This window comes from Vulpes vulpes, chromosome 1, assembly GCF_048418805.1.
Source record: "Vulpes vulpes isolate BD-2025 chromosome 1, VulVul3, whole genome shotgun sequence".
NCBI classification, from domain to species: domain Eukaryota; kingdom Metazoa; phylum Chordata; class Mammalia; order Carnivora; family Canidae; genus Vulpes; species Vulpes vulpes.
Genome location: NC_132780.1, coordinates 195,526,180 through 195,548,053, shown reverse-complemented (window position 1 = coordinate 195,548,053; position 21,874 = coordinate 195,526,180). Strand labels below are relative to the sequence as shown.

The window sequence follows — 21,874 nt, the reverse complement described above, 5'->3', positions numbered from 1 at the left end:
GGAGGGGAGGAGTTGGTATCCCTAATCCATCCTTGTTCAAGGGTGAACTGTTTATAACCCTAGAATGCACACTAAAATCTTCATTGATAAGAGATAGCATCTAATGTTGAATAGCAAAATTCAGTACCATAAAATTAAAAGGTCACATACAAATGACTTCCACTGCATGAAAACTAAATTAAACGTGTTTCTCAATATTTAATTCCAGTATACACTGCTTAAAATAACAAGGCTTAGCCTTGTTAGCCTTTCCTACCTCCCCAGTGGATTTCATAGAATACAGTTGCTAGAATCACTTTATAATATGTTTTACCAGATCTTTCCGATTACAGGTATTTTAAATTTGAATTATTTTGAATAGAGTATCATGAGATACAAAGTTTTAAAGCAAAGTACAATATAAAAAGAATTACTCTTATATACACAATAGTGACAGCTAATAAAAAATATAAATAGGTCCCAGTCTCTAGCTCCTGCTAAAATTATAGAACAGATCCAACAATCCTCCAGAAAATGAAGAGTTTTTAATTATAAATTTAATTAGAAAATCTTGGACAATACCACAACCTTGTTTTAATACCCATGGAGTTCAATAATAATTAAGCATGTAATTGAAATTACCACAGAATTACAGAAGACTTCTATTCAGTTTTAATTATCCATAAAAATTAAAGTGTAGTGAGTGCAGGGTGTCCTATGGGTCACATAAGTTTGAACAGGTTATCTTCTGTTGATTCAAAGTAATTCAAGAATAAAATGAAACAATATTTACTTTGGAGTCCTTTTCACATTTTTTACCTTGTACAAATAAGAAAATAGATGGGAAAGCACTTTGTAAACTGTAAAGCAGAAAACAACTATTAATCATTATTATGAACTATTTACCAATTTATAGGTTTTTTTTTCCCCAGAAAGTAGAAATGTCTAGACTTTCTAAGATGGAAGGTTACATGGATGAGATAAGAGAATAGAAGTTCACATAAAGATATCCTTTGAGTGTGGCCCTTAACAAATGTGATCTATTTGAAGTTCATTAAGTAGGAGAAAGATTGCCCAAAAAGAAGAAATTTTTTAAAATGCTCAAAATTAGAGGCAGAATTTTCATTTTACTCAAGTCAGCTATGTTAAAGCAGGGACCACACTGGGGAAAAGTAACACAGTCCCGGACTAAAATGAGAGAAAGCCAGGTCTGCTTTCAAAATTGATGTTAAGGGATCCCTGGGTGGCGCAGCGGTTTGGCGCCTGCCTTTGGCCCAGGGCGCGATCCTGGAGACCCGGGATCGAATCCCACATCAGGCTCCCGGCGCATGGAGCCTGCTTCTCCCTCCGCCTGTGTCTCTGCCTCTCTCTCTCTCTCTCTCTCTGTGACTATCATAAATAAATAAAAAATTTAAAAAACAAACAAACAAAAAAAAAAACAAAAAAACAAAATTGATGTTAAATTTTAACATCAATTAACAAGCAACTCTTGCAACCCAGTGGGCTTTTGCCAAATTTGACAGTGTTGCATTAAAATACATTTTTAACCAGAAAACAATTGTTGTCATACATCAGTGAACACAAGTATCTGGAGTTCTAGCAGAAGAGAAGTGAGAACAGGACTAAAATAATACGTGAAGAGATAGGAAAAAAACTTCCCAGAAACACTGAAGATCCGCTCTCCAAACCAATCAATTCCCAATTAAAGACACTCCGCAAATTCTGAGCAGGAGAAACAAAAAGAAATCCACATCTGGGTACCCCATAATGAATACACAAACTACACTCCAAATAAAAGGGGGCACAGGGTAAGGGTCTTAAAAGCAGTTTGAAGAAAAAAGCAAAGAGCTACACGGACAGCTGACTTGCTATCAGTGACACTGAAAATCAGAAAATAGAATATTTTAAATATGCTGAGAGAAAAGAAGTGCCAGCTAAGTAAACTAAATCTGGTGAAAAGATCCTTTAAAAAAGACGGTTAAGGGATCCCTGGGTGGCACAGCGGTTTGGCGCCTGCCTTTGGCCCAGGGCGCGATCCTGGAGACCCGGGATCGAATCCCACGTCGGGCTCCCGGTGCATGGAGCCTGCTTCTCCCTCTGCCTGTGTCTCTGCTTCTCTCTCTATCTCTCTGTGACTATCATAAATAAATAAAAATTAAAAAAAAAAATTAAAAAAAAAAAATAAAAAAAAAATAAAAAAGACGGTTAAATAAAAACATATAAGAAACCAACTAAGGGGGCACCTGCGTGGCTTGGTCAGTTGAGCAGCCAACTCTTGATTTCTGCTCAGGTCACATTCTCAGGGTCATGGGATCCAGGCTTATGTGGGGCTCTGTGCTCACTGGAGAGTATGCTGGAGATTCTTTCCCTTTGCACCTCCCTACCCCCACCGCCCACATAGGCATTCTTTCTCTCAAATACATAAATAAATCTTAAAAAAAAAAAAAGACAAACTAAAACTGCGAGCAGTTGCCACCAGTTAACCTTCACAAGAGGACATGGAAGTATGCAGAGTAGGGAGAAAGAAAGCAACCTCCTGCATATGAGATGCAAGAATCAGCTTAGTGCACTGACATCTTCTTAAGTTTAAATATATATATAAAAATAAGAGACAATAATAGCTAAAGTAGGGGTAGGGAAATGTCAATAAAATTGAAGTGTTCTAAGATTTTTGCACTGTTCAGTAAGAGGCAAAGGTGCTAATTAACTCAGATATTTTAATTTCTACAGTTAACCACTCAAAGAGCAAAAACTGAGTGCATAATTTACAAATGAGTACAGGAAAAGAATGGAATGATTAAAAAAAATCAATCTAAAAGCATGGATGCCTAGCATACTAACTTTCTGTCTGCCTTCTTTTCCATTACTTGTATTTAAGACTACACTTAAAAAGAATTTTTTGCTATGGCTGCACCTCACATGTTCTGGTATTATTTTCCTTATTGTTCAGTTCAAAATATTTTTCCATTATCATTATTTTTTATTTTGGCCCATGGTTATTGAGAGGTACAATTTCATAATTTTCAAATACAGTAATTTTATTAGTTTTTTTTTAATGCACTGTGGTCAGAGAATGTGGTAATATGATTTAAAGTTTATTGAAACTTATTTTATGGCCCAGTGTAGGCATTGGCAAACTAATTTGTAGGCAAAATCTAGCCTACGGTCTGTTTTTGTACCAATAAGCTAAAAATGGTATTTATTTTAAAGGCTTGCTTAAAAAAGAAAATATGACAAACACTGTATATGGCCAGCACGGCCTACAGTCTTTACTATTTGGCCTTTTACTGAAGCTTACCAGTTCCCGGCCTAGTATATGGTCAGCTTTTAAAAATGTTTTATTAGTGCTTGAAAACAACATACTGCCTTGAGTGTAAGTTCTTTACACAGTTTGTTAATTTTGTCGTTCAAATTTACCATTTCATTATTGGTATTTTTTGCTTGTTCTACCAATTTTTGAGAGGTATATTAAAATCTCCAGCTGTGATGGTAGATTTGTCAATCTTTCATTGTTGTTCTATCAACTTTTACTTAAATATCTTCAGCTTAGATTATTAGGTGCATATGAATTTAAAACTGCCGTACCGCTTTCTGAATTGAGCCCTTCTATCATTACGAAGTCTACTCTATGAATCTTAATACAACCAGTGCCACTTTTTTTTTGCTTAGTATTTGCCAAATGTATTCTCTTTCCATATTCTTACTTTTGATCTTTCTGGAAAACTTAGCAAGCATGGCAAGAAAAGAAATGAAAGAAATACAGACTCAAAGAAAGAAAAAAATACTATCATATTTGCAGCTGATTTAACTATGTTAAATAGTTAACAGTTACAGCACATGTAACTGACAAAGGATATCATCTAGAATATACAAAGATCTCCTATGAATCCGAAAGAAAACCACCCAATAGTCACTTCAAATAGAAAAAAAAAAAAAATCAAATCACCAATGACATATATGAAAAGATGTTCAATCTCATTAGTGTTCAGGGAAATAGGTTAAAAAACACTGCCTAAGTTTATACTCTTGTTAAAATGCTTGCCGTCTGTTACAATACAATTAGTCAAATACAGATGAACGTATCTGCATGCTTTACATCTCCCTTTGTCATTTCTCTATCATCACCTTTACTACGTGTAAGGTTTTGTTTGTTTTATTTGCATATAAACAAAGTAGCGATAATTAACATCCCTAACTCTCTTATCACAGAATTATCTAGGTGGCGAGGGGGGTTGGGAGAGCGCTTTAGCCTCAGCTCTGTGCTCTGCTTCTAACGGACCTTATGCAGACTCTCTTCCTGTATTACCTTACTTAAAACTTGAGATGACTGAACAAAATGAGTTCTAGAGACATTCCCTCGCCCCCACCCAATGTATTCTTAATTCTTAATGTATCTGCTTTTTCAATACTTTCTTTTGCATTTACTCTTTCATTCATTCTTTCACCAAATACCTTTCCCTCGATCTTGTATACTAGGCATAGGAGACATGAAAATAGACACAACCATCTCTGGTCTCCAGGGTCTCACAATATTTCAGGGTAAAGAAAAAGTTAATAAGTCACAGCAAGTCAATGCAGTGAGGGCTATAACGGAGGCACAAAGGAGGGTGCCTGGACAGAGGAGGAAGTGTGTGCAGTGAGATGGAAGGACAGTAGAATTTGGGGCAGGGAGTAGCATGAAGCATGAGGAAAGGGATTTCCAGGCAGAGAGACAAGTATGGCCAAAAATCTTGAGAGCAAAAAAGGAAAATAAGGCTTTTGGGGCTTTGTAGAGCATTCAGCAGGCCTCATGTTACATAAGGATCTGAGAAATTATCCAGTAGTAACACAGTGCCTTTGGGCAGCGAAGTGGTAGGATGCTGGAATTTAGAAAGATTACACTGTGAAGGGAGGAATGCTATATGGATGGAACTAGGAAACAAGAAAGGAGTAGAAAGATCAGTTAGAAGGTTATTATAATGGTATTGCAGAGAAATGAGAATCTGAAATAAAATATTTGACAAATACCATTGTGTCACAATGAGAGGACCCACTACCCAGAATCAGGGGTTGAGAGAGAAAGACAAGAATGACTCCTGGGAGAAGTAATGAAGACAAGAAGTAAGCTTGTATCAGTGGAAATGCAGAGGAAGAAATTAATTTGAGAGAAATTAACGAAGCAGAAATGTTAGAACCAGCTGAAAGACTAGCTTCAAGGTTGAGGCAGGAGGAAAAGGAAGACCCTTCTATTTTGGCTTGGACAAATAAGTGAGTTGTGGATCATTAACCAAAATGGGAAAAATAAGCGAGGTGGATTGTTTTGGGGGGGGGGGCGTATAGATTTTTCAGTACATTGGATTGCAGGTGCCTGAGAACCATCTGGAGAGAGAAGTTTAATAGTTCTGGAGCCAGCAAGGAGTTTAGAGTGGGGAATAATAAGGATGGTGTGTCTGACAGTGTTATGAGTGCTTAATGTGCTTTACAATAGGTCTGTCCATGAGATGGGTCCTAGTGTCATCCCCACTTTCCAGAGGGGAGAAGCCTTTGGGATAGAACACTTAGGTAACTCATGCGAGGTCACCGTTTGGGTGAGTGCCAGAGCAGTATTTGAATCCTGACGGTCTGGATTCCAGAGGTTCTGTGTACCACTTCAGAGGGTTCACCTGTGAGGAGGCATCGGAAGCACAGACTGAAGCTGAAGGCCTGAGACAGCGGGAGAGGTGAAGGGGGTGGGGGGTGGACTAAGGGCAGAGTCCCAGGAAACACACATGGGAACACAGAAGAACAGGGTATGGGACGACTGACGATGGCCCTACAGAAGCCACAGGGAGAGAAAGTTCCAAGAATATAGTGTCACTTGAGGCAAATATTCAAGTCAGATGGCAAAACCTGACAAGTTCTCACCATTTCTTAGGAAGAGGAAGTAGTTTCCTAAGAGGCTGGAGCTAGGTTGTGCTTGGTTGAGGAGACAATGAGATGAAGGGAGAGCTCCAAAAAAGCCAAGCTGTGAAAAGAATGACGGCTTTCGGACGTGGCTAGAGTGACACAAGTTTGGGGACTTTGTCATAAAGATAGGAGGATCCTAAGCATTCTTTCCTACCATTCTATAAATGAAAAAAGCAATATTCATAAAAACTTGCAAAAGTCTCAAAAGTTATAACAGTAGACTTGGGAACATCTTTTTTTGTTTGTTTTTTTTAATTGAAGTCTAATCAGCATACAATGTCATACTAGTTTCAGGTACGTGACACGTCGAGGTGACGATTCTATTTTTTTTTTTTTTAAACAAATCCAAAATGGTTTAATGTCATATAAGACGATTCTATAGGAAACATCTGAAGTCCAAAGTCATTCTTGTAGGCTGCCTCCCATCACCACATGTTGAGCTTCCGGTCACCCCCACTTAGCTCTCCTGGGCCTGTACCAGCTGGTGGATGCTCTCCTCTGGTTCTAGACACACCAGCCCTTCCTCAGATCTTCAGACACACTAGGCTCTTTGGCCATGTCAAGGCTCTGCTGTCTCCTCTGGAAACTCTTGCCTTACCTTGCACATGTCTGGCTTCTCCTCCTTCTCCTCAAAGCTGCCTTCTCCGGAAGACACTTTTCCCCGGCCCATCTACGGAAGCCACGCTCCTAACCTTATTCTCTCTCACAGAACTCTTTTATTTTTTTTAATCACTTTTTATTATTATTATTTTTCCTTCAGGGGGCTCAATCCAATCTGTAATCACTTTATTTGCTCACGTGTTAAAGGCTGCCTCTTCCACTATGCATCGAGATGGCAAAGGTGCCTGGCTCACTGGCCTCTGTGTCTTCAGCCCCTGGAAGAGTCCCTGGCAAATAACATGTCTCCAGCAAACAATTAAGTGAACTCGTACAGCCCGGTTTCTCCCTCTATCACTTTCCCCACCTGGGACCCGGCACGGCCTTTCCTCGCTGTGTTACTATACATCTGAGTACAAAAATACACATAGGGGATCCCTGGGTGGCTCAGCGGTTCAGTGCCTGCCTTCGGCCCAGGGCGTGACCCTGGAGACCCGGGATCGAGTCCCACGTCGGGCTCCCCGCATGGAGCCTGCTTCTCCCTCTGCCTGTGTCTCTGCCTCTCTCTCTCTCTATGTATAACATGAATAAATAAATAAAATCTTTAAAAAATATGTACATAGACGTACCTACACACATACCTATAATCACAAGGGGGTAAACCGACATTTACTGCACTTTCATCAGACGCTACAATCGTTATCACTCCATTTAATTTTTACACGACGCTCTCGGAGAGAGAACGCACTTTCAAACGCAGCCCCGCCGGCCGGGTGACGGGACAGCGGAGGTTTGCAGGACTGGCCCAAGCTCACAGAAGTGGCGCAGCTGCGGCCAGAATCCAGCTCCGACTTCGGCAACAAAGCGGCGCCACCACGCACCTCAGCGCGAGGCTAGTTTGGGAAGTTCCGATTCACACCTGCTGCACCCAGGCCACGTCCTGGTCACAATAAATTCGACGTTCACGCCCCCCCCGCTCACCCCTCACCCCTTGCTCGGTGGCGGGAGGCGAAAGCCGGGAGCAGCCGGAGAGCTGAGGGCAACTTCCGAGCCCCGGCTTCCCCCCGAGGACGACGCCGGCAGGAGGAAGAGCAGGGATCCGAGCGTGGGCGACTTCTACCTCAGCCCCGCCGAGGAGGCAACGCGGCGCCTGACGGTGCCCGCGGCAGAAGCGGGCGAGTCCCGCACGCACCGCCTCAGGGGCCCAGGAGCTCACCTTAACTGCCACCTCCGGAGCCGAGTCCACCGCCACTGCCAGGGAGGGCTTGGTCGAAGCCGACTTCGTCAGGTGCATGAGCGAGTCGGCGGCTGGCAGGCAACACCGCCCGCCCTCACTGTCCGAGTCCGATTCGGACCCTGAGCCCGAGCCGTAGGACGCAGCCAGAGCTGCAATCGCAGCCGACATGACGGCGACAGACCCTCTGCGGAGACCAGGCCCGGGCGGAAGAAGCGGCTTCCAGGTCCTGACAGATGACCTGACGGATTATACACACACACACACACACACACGTTATTTTACTTCCTTCGCTAACAATCCACTTACGGCACTTTAAGATGTACACAACGTGGTATTCGAAGACGCATAGGAGGGCTGAGAATACGGAGGCGCTTATCTAGGGAAATTAAGAGAAAAATTATACAGTCCCTATAAACTTCCAGGACCTACGAGGCCAGACGAAAGACTACGAGTCCCGAAGTGCCTCGAGGCAGCCAGGTCCTACACTCCCGGCGGGCAGCGCGGCGGGAAGTTGGCAGAGGCGCGGTGGGAAGTGTAGTTCGGGGGGAGGGGCGGGGCGGGGCCGAGTGGGCGGGCCCCTCCGCGGCCCCGCCCCCGGACGGAGGGTTCATTCAATTGGCTCTTATCTTCCCTCACTCCCCGGCCGAGCGCTGTTCTCTCCATCCCCTTCCCCCAAATTGAGGATCGGGCAATACCATAGAGCCTCAGGAAATGGGGGGGGAAGCCGTCTTCCTGCCCTGCGCCGGCTGAGGGGGCGGAGGCCGAGTTCTCCACCGCGGCGGCACCTGGGCGCTGGGAGCTGAAGAGGACAGTGAGGACCTTGAGTTGGAGGACCTTGAGGGGTGGGGAATAGGTCCTGATGGGAGGGACGGGAGATTAGGTGGCGAGGCCCCGCGGTCGCCCCCCCCGGCCCCCCCCGCTGCAGGCGCGGATCGCCGCGCCCGGTTGTGGAGCGTCGCGCGCGGGGAGGGGGCGGGTGGGGGGCGGCGGCGGCGGCGGCGGCTCGCGGCGTTGTTCGCTCGCGCGTCGAGCACACGGCGGGTCCGGCGGCGCGGCGGCGTTCCCGGGAGCCCGGAGCCCGTTCCGCTGCGGAGCCCGTCGCTCCCGGAGGCTCTGAGGTGGAGTCGCGGCGGCCGAGGGGGCACCGAAGCATGAAGACGGGGTAAGGCAGAAGCCCCCCCGCCCCCCATGATTTCACGGTGAGCGCGAGTCTCTCAGGAATCGTGTTTCGGGGGCGGGCGCTGCCGCGGGAGGAACAACTCCTCACCGGCCGGAACGCACGGAGGCGTGTGTGTGGCGCTCCCGCCCGGTAAAGGTGACGGGGATGGGCGCGCCGCCCCCGCCCCCCCCCCCCGGCCGCCCACCCGCCAGCCGCGCCGGGGGCTGAGGGAGACGCCGAGGGAGACGGCGGCCGCCCGAGGTGGGGGCCCTGCAGGTGTCACCTGGGCCGCCGGGCACCCCCTGCGGCCCCGGGGGTGGGGGCGGGGGCGGGGGCGGGGAGCCCCGGCTCGCGCGACGTGCGGGAGGCTCCGCGAAGCCGGCCGGTGCGTTTGCGTGTGGGCGCCGCGCGTCTCTCTGTCACGGCCCGAAAGGTAAGGCGACGCCCCGGGGCCGCCCGCCCCCTCGGCCCCGACGTCGGCCGGACTCGCCCATTGTGCCGCCCGGATCATCATTCAACTCCGCAGCATCCATCCATCGCACCTTTTCCTTCCCGTTTCTGATTTCCCCTTGCCAGAGCGTGCCCCCTAGCTTCGGTGCGCTCCGACGCCGCCGGCAGGCGCTCGCCGCGGGATGCGCGGGGAAGGAGCACGCGAAGGAAGGCGCATCCGCGCATCCCATCGCGGCCCGAACCCTCACAGTCTGGCTCCGATGAATCCAGGCGGTCAACTGATGTAGCTAACCCCCGGCTAGCGAGACGCTCGAATAGGACCCGGTCTCACCCCGTCGCCCCCACCCCCCCCCCACCCGTTTCCGCAGGAGGGGAGCCTCGGCTCACAATTCGATGTCTTCTCCGGTGGTGGATCCGCGGACCCGTTAAGTCCTGTGTCTCGCGCGGTAGTTGATGCGTCGGTCATCAGCCCCGTCTCCTGTGCCCACCTTCATGTGCGCGGGGGGCAACTTTCATCTAAGGGGTGGTAGTACTATCGCATAATTAGAAACGCCGTCTTGCCTCTGCTCCCAGGGGCGGTTTCGCCGCCCCCCCCCCCCCCCCCCCCCAAGGCGCTTGGCTTTCTGTTAGCAAAGTATTTTTTATTTTACGGCGAGTGTTGGAAGAAAGGACTATGATCTACAGTCTTCTGGAGTCTTGAATGAGAGAAGTTTTGGTGTCTGGTTGTTTTTCAGTAATAGAATATTTTATTGCTGATCCTAGCCTTCAGTTGAATGAAAGGAAGCCTTTCATATTTCAGGTGGGGGGTTTTTCAACTGCCAATAATGAGCATTCGCTAATTCCTCTAATTTTATTTTATTTTTTTAAATTCAGTTCTTTGCAATATCATGTATTTAACATGACTTGCTGTTAGGATATTTTCTCTCTCTCTCTCTCTCTCTCTCTTTCTCTCTTTTTTTTTTTTTCTAACTTCTCTCTCCAAGGATGGGCAGGCTCCAGTTTTGCACGATCTACCTGAAAGATGGAATATATTTCTGAAAATGGAAGGAACAACTGTTGGTTACTTGATTATGATGTTAAAAACTGTCTACCTCTTCTTCCTTAAAAAAATGATTCACTATCAAAAATAAGTGGGTTTTTTTTTGTTTGTTTGTTTGTTTTTTGTTTGTTCTTTTGGTAAGCCTCCCCTTCCAGCTTCTCTTGTTTAAGCTTGTTGCCATAACCCTCTGGATAAAACAGAATTGCACATAGGCATCGCAGAGGCAGTTGTTTTAAGATACAGTAATTGTTTTATGGCATTTGGAAGTGGCGCACATATAATATAACTTGATAGCGTAGTATCAGGTGATTGGTTAGGAAATGACCTTGCAATTTACAAAATGGACACCTCTGTGCCTTAGTTTCCTTATGTGTAAATGGAGAAAATACTCATTTATGTCACTGAGTAGTACGCATAAATTCAATATAGATGTTTTCATAATGCTTTTAAGGAAAATTTAGGTATTTTAACTGATGGATGATGAAAATATTTCAGAGTTAAGTACAAGGATGTCATTAGGATATTCCGTGGCATTTTAGAATGGCTGATTTACATTGAATTTTGCTTGGGAAATCATGGCTCTATGTTGAAAAAGGTTTCTCATCAAGAGTTTCTATTAATTGCAAATTTAATGGGCATTATAGTTGATACCTATTTATAGTTATAACTATAGATGTAGTTTATATTGATGAAAAAAAGTTATATGACTTGGTAATAAACAAGTAGAATCTTGAATTTAGTTAAAAAAAAGAAAAACAGAAATTGAAATATTTGCAGGTGACATGGCCCGAAATACATAGTTGTGGTCATTTGTAAGGTATGATATGAAGTTTTATTATTCAAGTTTGTAAATAATCACATATTCAGATGCAGTGTATTAATATTGTATCATACTATATTTAATTATACATTTTGCTTCATTTTCAGAATAGTTTAAGGTATCTATTTCCAAGTGTTTGGTTTTCAGTATCACAGAGATGGTAATAGTAGCTTTTGATTTCCTTACTGGAGTATTATTAACTCAGTTAATTTTCATAGCAAAAGCTACTGTTAAGATATTAGGGCTTTTTATCAAAGCCATATTTTTGGTTACTTTGTGGGGAAGCCTCATATAGATAAGTTTATACAAATGTCTTTAGAATTACCATTGTGTAGTTTCTGTTTTTGAAAATGAATTTAATTAGATTTTTAATGTTTTCTCAAATGACCAACTTTAAATTCAGCTGTCATTATCACTTGGGTAAATACAGTTAAAGGGGGTGGGGGTGACTGGGTGGCGGGCACTGAGGGGGGCACTTGACGGGATGAGCACTGGGTGTTATTCTGTATGTTGGCAAATTGAACACCAATAAAAAATAAATTTACTATTAAAAAAAATACAGTTAAAGATTTTTCTAAGCTCTTTGAGGACAGGAACTAACCTGAGTCTTATTGTCATAAATCCAAGGTTGCTAGCATAGTGTTTAGCAAATAGTAGGGGCTTATTTTTGTTGTTGTTGTTGTTGTTGTTGTTGTTAGACAAATAAAATGAATGGGTGGAGAATACCCATTGATTTAATAGACTAAATATAAAATTTTAAAAACAGATTTGTCAAACACACTGTAATTCATGAAACATAGCTTTATCTCAGGAGAAAAGAGAAAATGTTTTAGAGGTTTTTTGAACTTTATTTACCTGTTCAGATAGAATTCCTTACCTGTGCATTTTTTGAAAGAGTACAAAATACCTATATACTACAATGTGGGTTGTCAACCTTTCATTTATAAAATTATTAATTTTACTTCTTTTAGGTCACTTCATTAAAAATATGCATTAAAGTTGTTTTGTTGTTTTTCCTAAATTAGATAAGTTTAAAAATGTTTTTGATTCTTTTTTACTTATATCAGCTTTCCAATGAAATAATATTAAAAAGATGTATATAAGATATATCCTGTGCTAAATGTGCCTGACTACCAAATTTTAGAAATAAATGACACCTGAGGTAAAGCTTTTTATAAAATGAAGAATCTTGTATTTTTAATTTATCACATTCAGTTTATAATATTGAGTCTTTGTGTATTGCTGGTTCCTAATTTAGCATGAGATCTGTATTTTAAAACTTGTAAAATGGTTTAGAACTTGGAACTTTCTCGAAAACAATATGCTTGGTGGTTAGATTTGCAGACAGCCCACCAAATTTAACCCATAATGTACCTAAATTACAAGATTTATAATACCAACTGTATTAATAGTAATTAGGATAAATATATTGAAAATACTTACACTATGTACAACAATTTTTCTTTGGGAAAATCCATTCAGAATTTTCCTTGAAATGCCAGGAATACACTTCTCTTGTGTTAGATATGACATTATTAGGAATTGTTCTCTAACACCCACTGGATATGAAGAGGAGGATCTTCCTCAGTTCAGTGTTCCTTACATTATATGGGGCAAGAGGTGAGAGAATGAGAGAAATTGGAGCTAGGGTCTTCTGTGTGATGTTTGACAAGTCATTTTACTTTTCACTTTTCAGGGTCTTTGGTTTTCTCAATTGTAAAATGAGAAGGTTGAAGTAGATAATCTCTGAGTTTCCTTTCAGTTATAAGTAAAATTCAAAGACATTTCTTTTTTTAAAAAAAATTAATTTACATATACATAGAGATAGGCTCTCAGTTGAGCCCGGAGCCCAATGCAAGGCTCGATTCCAGGACACTGGGATCATGACCTGAGCTGAAGGCAAATGCTTATTAACCCATTGAACCACCCAGGCGCCCCTCAAAGGCATTTTTTTCTGATAGTTCATTTTTCCTTTCTAATGTTACTGCTTATGTACCTCCTCTCAGAGAGTTTCTCTCCTCTGAAACTACCTCTGAAAAGATTATAGTCTTAATCTTTTTCTCACATGCTTACTCTTGGAAGCAAGAATTTTTAGGGTTTTTAAAGGAGTTCTTTGTAATGTTTGTCATTGCATCTGCTTTTATTTTTATTTTTTGTTTTTTAACTCCTAGTACCACCAAGAAACAAAATTAAGATGATTTGCTTTGGTCTCTTCTTTTAAGTTTTTTACTGACAGCTTTTGAATAAAGTCAAGTTAGATTTTATTTATTCTTTGGAGAAAAATCATATCCAGTGAATCTCCAGAGAAATTTTTTTTATAAGGAAAATATTGGAACTAAAGTTTTGGAGTGGGTTTATGAAAGTAAAGCGATGGAATATGGCTTGGGAATAGGGTTGTCACATACGTATGGGATATCCTGCATTTTTATTTGTTAAATCTGGCAGTCTTACATTGAGTGCTCTGGAACTTTGGGCATGGCAGGAGGGTTGGAGGCAGAATGAAAGAGTGAGTTCATGGATTCCTTGAGAACAGAGACAGTTTTATTGTTGTTTTGGTTGATTGTTTTGTTTTGCTTCATTTTTGTGTTTCCAAAATTTGTTGTATAAGTTAAATGGATAGTGAATACAGTTAGTACAGAAGAGCAGGTAAGTAATTTTCTTAGGTGGAAAGATCAGGATGCTCTGAGAAAAAGGGTCATGAAATGCAGCTATGTTGGTCATACACATTGGAGTATTTTAATTAACTTATCTGGAGGTTAATAATATTCAAAAACAATAGGTAACGTGTTTTTCTTAATGATAAAAAATAACATTACATGCTTGCTATATATACAAATCACTCTATAGCTACCATTATATCATTTTATTTAATTGGTATCATAGTCCTATTAGAATTTAATGGAAGAAGAGAAGTAACTGAAATAAACAAGTTTATTCTGCTCAGCAGAAGCACAGCTTCTCTGAGAATCACTTTCTCTTCCTTTTCCTCAGTAAGTTACTGCGGAACTTGATAACAGTAATTCTGCTAGCCTGCTACCCTTCCCCTCATCTGTAATTGGTCAGTCTAGTGGTAGTTACCACTCATCCTATGCTAAACCAATTATTAGCACATAATTATCGAAGGCCAGCTGCGTGCCAGAAGTCTACAATGGAGAGCAAAACAGAGGTCTCAATTCTCTTGGAATTCACAGTATAGTAAGAGAGACAGTTACTGAATAAATACACGTATCTGTAATCAGGAATTGCGGTGAATGCTATAAAGGAAAAAATAGGGAACCTAATTTACCTTGGGAGTCAGGGAAGGTTCTTCGAGGAAATATTAGTGGAAGTTAGCTATGTAAAAAAGGAGAATGCAAGGGGTACGTGCGTTAAGCAGTCTTGAGGTGGGAGAGAGCTTGGTAGGTTCAACTAAGAACTAAGAAAAGGGCAAAGTAAATAAAACTCAACTATATAGCGAGCAAGGGGGATTGTGGCCTAATGTGATAAGATTGTAAAGGTAAATGGGCCAGATATGTAAGGTCCACGTAAGTCTTGTTTCAACTAGGGTTGTGGATTTTATTTTCAGTGTATTGGGGAAAGCCTTGTAGGGTTTTAATCAGGTTAACAAGTGGACCAGATCTGTCTTTTAAAAAGATCGCTCTGGGAGATTCAGTCACAATTCTGCCCAAGTCTGGTGTTTGTTGGTGCAGTTCTATACTTCTGCACTAAGCCAGGAGGACACTTAAGAGCTTTTCCTGAATCCTAAGTGCCCAGAGGTTTGACTGCTTTGTTTTTGCTCTAGTGGCTGAAACTGTAAGATCTTCAAACCCAGAAACTGGTATTGTTTCTTGTCATGTGAACTAGATAAACAGGGGCATTTGGAAGAAAGAACGAGAAGCTGATACACAGTCTTGGCTGTGTTCACCTGTCTTTGTCCATGGTCCTGAGATTGGGTTAAATACCACTCTTTAAACTACTGGTTCTAATGGAATTCTGAGGGAGGCAGAGGTTGGGTGTAGTTGATACCTGTTAGGTGATGATGACAGCAATGCTTTATTTTGGGTATGTTTGCAATGGTACGGCTTTTTGCCATTTTTTTCTCTTAAGTAACAGTTACTCAGGTCTACTCTAATAAATTAATGTTTCTATACTGACTTAACTCATTTGAAGAGAAAAAGAAAAAGCTTGCATGTCAGGGCATAGATTAACTTACTTGATTTTTCTACCAAAAGTATGAAGTCTGTCATTTTTTTCACATTATGCTACAAAAGTAAGTTTTTTTGTTTGTTTGTTTTCCACTCTTTAATAACACTCTGTTGTCTTAAATGTGTATATATTTTTTTGAGGAAGGATAAATTTTGTAATGTGCTAGAAATGATGTTGGAACATTGTGGAAAGGTTAAGGAAAAAAGGAACAGGAGAAGCATTTTATATTTTAGTTGAGGATGAACACTAGCACTTATTTACTCTAAAAACCAAAGTAAATGCTTTGTGTGATGACATATCATAATATATGGCTAGAAACTTACCAATTTTGTTGATATTTTCAAAGAATCTTGTGGTTTCATTTGCTTTCTTTGTTGATTTTTTGTTTTCAATTTTGTTGATTTTTCTGCTTGCTTTTAGGTTTATATGCTATTCTTTCTATAGTTTCTAAGATGGAACCTGAGAGGGATGCCGGGGTGGCTTAGGGGTTGAACGTCTGCCTTTGGCTCAGGGCGTGGTCTTGGTCCTCTTATTGAGTCCCACATCGGTCTCCCAGCGAGGAGCCTGCTTTTCCCTCTGCCTCTCTCTGTGTATTGCTCATGAATAAATAAATAAAATCTTTTTTTAAGAAAACGATGGAACCTGAGATTATTGATTTTAGATCTTTCTTCTTTCCTTCTGTATGCATTCAGTGCTATCAGTTTCCCTCTGAGTACAACTTTTGATGGATTCCACACATTTTGATAAGTGGTATTTTCATTTTCACTTATTTCAAAATATTTTAAAATTTCTCTTGAGACTTCTTTGACCCATGTGTTATTTGGAAGTGTGGTGTTTAATCTCCAGATATTTTGGGATTTTCTAGCTGTCTTTCTGCTGTTGCTCTCTATTTTAATTCTGTTGTGGTCTGAAAGCATACATTGTATGATGTCTATTCTTTTAAATTTTGGAGGGTATGTTTTATGGTCCAAAGTGTGATCTCTCTTGGTGAATGGTCTATATGAACTTGAGAAGAATGTGGTTTCTGCTGTTGTTGGGTGAAGTACTATATAAATGTCAATTAGATCCAGTTGATTGATGGTGTTGTTCTGTTCAGCCCTGTCCTTACTAATTTTCTGCCTGTTGGATATGTCAGTTACTTATAGAGGGGTGTTGAAATCTTTATAATAGTGAATTCATCTATTTCTCGTTAGAGTTCTATCAGATTTTGTCTCACATATTTTGGTGCTCTGTTGCTGGGTGTATATACATTAAGGATTGTTATGTCTTCTTGAAGAATTTACCCCTTTATATTATGAATGCCATTCTTTATCACTGAAAAATTCCCCAGCTCAGAAGTCTGCTTTCTCTAAAATTAATATAGCTACTCCCTCTTTCTTTTGATTAGTGTTAGCATGTCTCTATCCCTTTACTTTTCATCTATCTGTATCTTTATATTTACAGTAGTATCTTGTAGATAACACAGAGTTGGGTTTTTTTAATCCACTCTGAAATTCTCTTCTAATTGGTATATTTGAATCATTCACACTTAAGGTTATTGATATAGTTGGATTAACAGCTATCATATTTGTAACTTTTTTATTCTTTACAGTTATTCTTTGTTTCTTTTTTTCCCTCTTTCTCAGCCTTCTCTGGCTTTAATTGTGCATTTTATATGGTTCCATTTTCTCTCCGCTCTTAGAGTACCAATTATACTTACTTTTTTTTTTCAATTACACTTACTTTTAAAATGTTTTTTAGTGGTGGTCCTAGAGTATGCTGCTTAATATAAATAACACATTGCCAGTTCACAGCTGAGGTTTTTTTATATGGAGAATTCCCAGTTTCTCTCTTCCATCCCTTATAACATTGCTGCCATACGTTTTACATATCCATATGCTAGAATCACCTGGAACTTTGTGGCTATTAGCACTTTAAACAAACAATTATGTTAGATTCAGGAATTTAAAAAATGAAGATTTTGTCTCCCCTTCATTTATTCATTCTCTGTAGTTCTTTATTTATGTAGATTGTAGTTTCTAAGCTATGTCATTTTCCTTTTCTCTAGAGAACTTTTTCTTGCAAGGCTGGTCTACTGGTGACAAATTCTCTCAGTTTTTATTTGGCTGAGAAAGTCTTTATTTCTTTTCATTTTTGGAAGATAATTTCTCTAATGACAAAATTTTATGTTGGTGTTTTTTTTTTTTCAACACTTGAAATATTTCATTCCACTGTCTTGTTTGAATGGTTATGGATGAGAAGTCCAACATAATTTTTATCGTTGTTCCTCTATAGGTAAAGTGTTTTGTTTTGTTTCGTTCTTTCCTGATTCCTTTCAATGTTTTTCTCTTTGTTTTTATTTTTTTCTGCAGTTTGTATGTACTTAGGTATAGATATTTTGGTATTTGTCTTTGCTTGATATTTTCTGAGCTTCATGGATTTATGGTTTGGCTTCTGTCATTAATTTTGGAAAATTCTCAGGTATTATTACTTCAAACATTTCCTCTACTCTTTTTTTTTTCTTTTCTAGTATTTCTTACATATCTGTTGCACTTTCTTTAATTGTCCATAGTTTTTGAATAGTCTTTTTTTAATTCTCTTTTCTCTTTGCATTTTAGTTGGGGAAGTTTCTATTGATACTTCTTTGAGCTCATTGATTCTTTCCTTAGCTGTGTCCAGCTTACAGTTATCCTGTCAAAGGCATTCTTCATTTCTGTTACAGTTTTTTTTTTATTTCTAATGTTTCTTTTTGATGGGTTCATAGAATTTCCCTCTCTCTGTTTATATTCCATTTGTTTATGTTGTTCACTTTTTTCTATTAGAGCCCTTGCCATGGTAATCATAGTTATTGTAAATTTCCAGTTTGATCGTTTCAAATCCGCTGTATCCAGATTTGGTTCTGCTGTTTTGTCATTGCTGAAAATGCTTTTATTTCTTTTAGCATGCCTTATAGTTTTTTGTTGAGAGCTACACATGATATGCAGGATAATAATAGAAACTGAAGAAGGTAAGTCTTTTGTATGAGGTTTTATATTTCCCTAACTGGGAATCAGGCTGTGTTTATTGTTTGATGTTGCTGTAGGTATCAGAGATTTCGATTTCCTCTAGTGTTCTTGTTTTTGTTTCCCTTCCTGTCTTCTGGTTTCCCTAGAAATACCTTTTTAAATAGTCTGAACCTTGTAGTTTTTTTTATTCTTAGTTATAATCTTATTATTGTGTAGAGGCCCTGTTGATATGGTGGTAAGGTGTGGGAAGTGGGGAAATAGTCTATAATCCTAAGTCAGTTTTTTTTTTTAAGACTTTATTTTTAAGTAATCTCTACACCCAACTTGGGGCTCAGATTTACAACCCCAAGATCAAGACTAGCGTGAGACTAGGCTGCCTAGGACAATGTTTTGAAAGAAGATATTATGATTTATTGATAATTCTGAGAAAGGGGGCAGAGTTGATTCTGAGGAAGATAGCTAAGTAACAAGTACACCTTAAAACTTAAAGACTAAATTGATGAAATAATATGTTGATAGGGAATATCGTTCAACTTAGGTTAGAATACATTAGGTTTTATGAAGATAAAGACTGAGAAAAATAAGCAAAGCTGTTTTTAATTAGTTCTGCAACTGGGCAGGCATTCAGTATATTCCTAAAACTCTTGATAATCAGATAGAATTTAGATATTTCACTTACTTCAGTATTATTCTCCAAACAACTTAGTAATTTTTGAGGTAACAGTTTTTTAGTGACTTGACACTCAAAAGTGATCCATCAGCATCATATGAGAACTTGTTAGAAGTGCAGAATATTAGGCATACCCCTTACCTGCTGAATCAGAAATACTGAGTCAGTTTAACAAGATCCCTGGGTGACTGGCATATACATTAATGTTTGAGAATCTCTGACTTACTGTGCTTTAAATTTTGCAATAGAGAAAGACCATTGTCAAGGTTTTCAGTTATTTTTATGGCTTATGGTTTAAAGAGAGAAGTGCATACTGGCTTAAGTGTAACTTTACCAGTATTGACAAAATTGTGCTAACTAATGGGATATACTAATCTATTTTAAAAGTCTTATATACTCGGGGCACCTGGGTGGCTCATTTGGTTAGATGTCTGCCTTTGTCTCAGGTCATGATCTCAGGGTCATGGGATGAAGCCCCAATTTGGTCTCCCTGCTCAGCAGAGAGTCTACTTCTACTCCCTCTGCCCTCTCCCCCTACCACTGTACACACTGGCTCGCTCTCTCTCCCTCTCAAATCTTTAAAAAATAAAAATGAAATAAAATCTTATGTGCAAATCTGATTATTTATAGGTCAAAATTGAAATTTAAAAAAATTTGGTTAATTTTTTGTTGGTTAATTTTTAAACTTGTAAAATGTGGTAATGTCTACATCTACACTGAGAATTGAGATATTCCATTTACATGTCTTTTCCAAAAATTATAGCTTCTCTCTTTAAAAGTAAAATTTGTATTTTATTTTATTTATTTTTTTTTAAATATACATATTTTTAATTTTTATTTATTTATGATAGTCACACACAGAGAGAGAGAGAGGCAGACACACAGGCAGAGGGAGAAGCAGGCTCCATGCTCCGGGAGCCTGACATGGGATTCGATCCTGGGTCTCCAGGATCGCGCCCTGGGCCAAAGGCAGGCGCCAATCTGCTGCGCCACCCAGGGATCCCCAAAATTTGTATTTTAAATACTTTATACAGGAATAGTCCTGAAAGTATTATACAGTTCTCTGTTTCCTTAAAAAAAGTATATGGATTGTGATATAGCTTTTTCTTAATGACAATGATACCCCTGTCATCTACTGAAGCCTTATATGTATAGGTGCTTTTGGGTTAAACTGATTAATTAACTCATTATGAAAACTTACTGTTAATTGTAGTTTGTTGTAATTCAAAGATGTTGGTTATTAGGGAACATAGGATTATTTATCCATGTAATAACTTATCCTACCTTGCTGGCCTATATTATTGTGTTTGATACTTTAATTTTTTTTTTTAAGATTTTATTTATTTGAGATACAGAGGAAGAGCATGAATGGGAGGAGGCCAGAGGAAGAGGGAGAAGCAGACTCCCCGCTGAGCACAGGGCTCCATACAGGGCTCCAAGTGGGGCTCAATCCAGGACTCTGAAATCATGACCTGAGCCACCCAGGCACCCCTGAACTTTCTTAGTATTTCTATCAATATTACATGCCTTCTTCTAGCTGCTTCCCCTTCTAAATTGTTGGCTTCTGATATACTACATTCTAGGAAACCAAATGAGATTATACATCATAGGAAGGTCTTGGCCTCTCCATTAATTAATTAATTAATTAATATTTATTGAGCAGTTGTTAAGTGCCATGTTCTGCTAAGTGTTGAGTATTCCAGTAGAGAACAAAATCCTTGCTCATATGTGGCTTAAATTCTTGTGGGGGAAGATAGGGAATAAGCAAATAGCAATGCAACAAAATGATAGATGGCAATAAGTGCAGTGAAGAAAAATAAAGCAGGGCATAGATATAGAAAGTATAGGAGGAGCCACTATGTTAAATAAATAGGGTTGTTAAAATGAGGGGAGCAGAGACCTGAATGAAGTAAAGTGAGATATAATAGTTTTTAAAAGAAGAATACAAAAATTTAAGCACAGACTGGGCCTTCCTCTTTATGTAGAATCTCTAGGTATTTACTTAAGGTATACATTTTAAGTATACCTCAAAACCTGCGGTTTTGATTTTGTTGTATAACATGGGAACCAAAAGTATGATTACCATCACACCATCTAAGAATTTTTATGCTAACTTCTGGGTTGAAAGGCAGGCTGAAAGATGAAGTTTAGATGATAAAATGTTGGAACTTTTGGAACGTTGAAAGGTTTAAAGGACCATTATAATACAGTAATCTACATTAGAATTGCTCTAGAGGGGATCCCTAGGTGGCTCAGTGGTTTGGCACCTGCCTGCCTTCGGCCCAGGGCATAATCAAGGAGTCCAGGGATCAAGTCCCACATCGGGCTCCCTGCATGGAGCCTGCTTCTCCCTCTGCCTCTGTCTCTGCCCCCCCCCCCCCCCCCCCCCCGTCTCTCATGAATAAAAAAAAAAAAAAAAAAAGAATTGCTCTAGAAAATTTAGGACATAGATTGATTTAAAATAACCCTGTAACAGATGTGTGCTGTAAACAGTCATCTGAAGAAACAGAATGGCTTCGCCCTTTGGCCGTACTGCTTCTGACTTAATAGTGACACCAGTAATAATATACTAAACAGTACCATTTTTTGAGCCATTGTTATATGGTTGGCCCTGTACTAAGCATATGTGATACAATCTTCACAACCATCCTACAAAAAGGTACAAACTAAGCTAATTTTTATGAGATACAAACTAAACTTTAAGCATAGATTGAGGCAGAATCTTTCAATACTAGCCAAAATTGAATTGTCCTCCTAATGCTTATTCATGACTCAAGCTTTCTCTAGATGTAAGGGGAAAATGGAATTATTTTTACTTATTTGTTAGGC

General features: G+C 40.1%; 2 protein-coding genes across 15 annotated transcripts in view; one reads left to right on the top strand and one right to left on the bottom strand.

Annotated features, from left to right (window-relative positions):
• Positions 1–8,215, bottom strand: part of CDC40 (cell division cycle 40) — a 52,846-nt gene extending 44,631 nt beyond the window's left edge. The window contains exon 1 of the mRNA XM_026005803.2: positions 7,718–8,215. Within this exon, the coding sequence (XP_025861588.1) occupies positions 7,718–7,906 (189 nt within the window). The 5' untranslated portion in view covers positions 7,907–8,215. The remainder of the gene's footprint in view (positions 1–7,717) is intronic.
• A 154-nt stretch (positions 8,216–8,369) lies between these two features.
• The window catches only part of WASF1 (WASP family member 1), a 65,586-nt gene continuing 52,081 nt past the window's right edge, over positions 8,370–21,874 (top strand). For 2 of the 14 annotated variants that reach the window (XM_026005801.2, XM_026005799.2), the window contains exon 1: positions 8,468–8,937. The gene's annotated coding sequence lies outside the window, so the exon portion shown is untranslated. Of the gene's footprint in view, positions 8,938–9,002; positions 10,147–21,874 lie in introns of those variants that run through there. The other 12 variants (XM_072738782.1, XM_072738733.1, XM_072738743.1 and 9 more) reach the window with 11 other exon arrangements.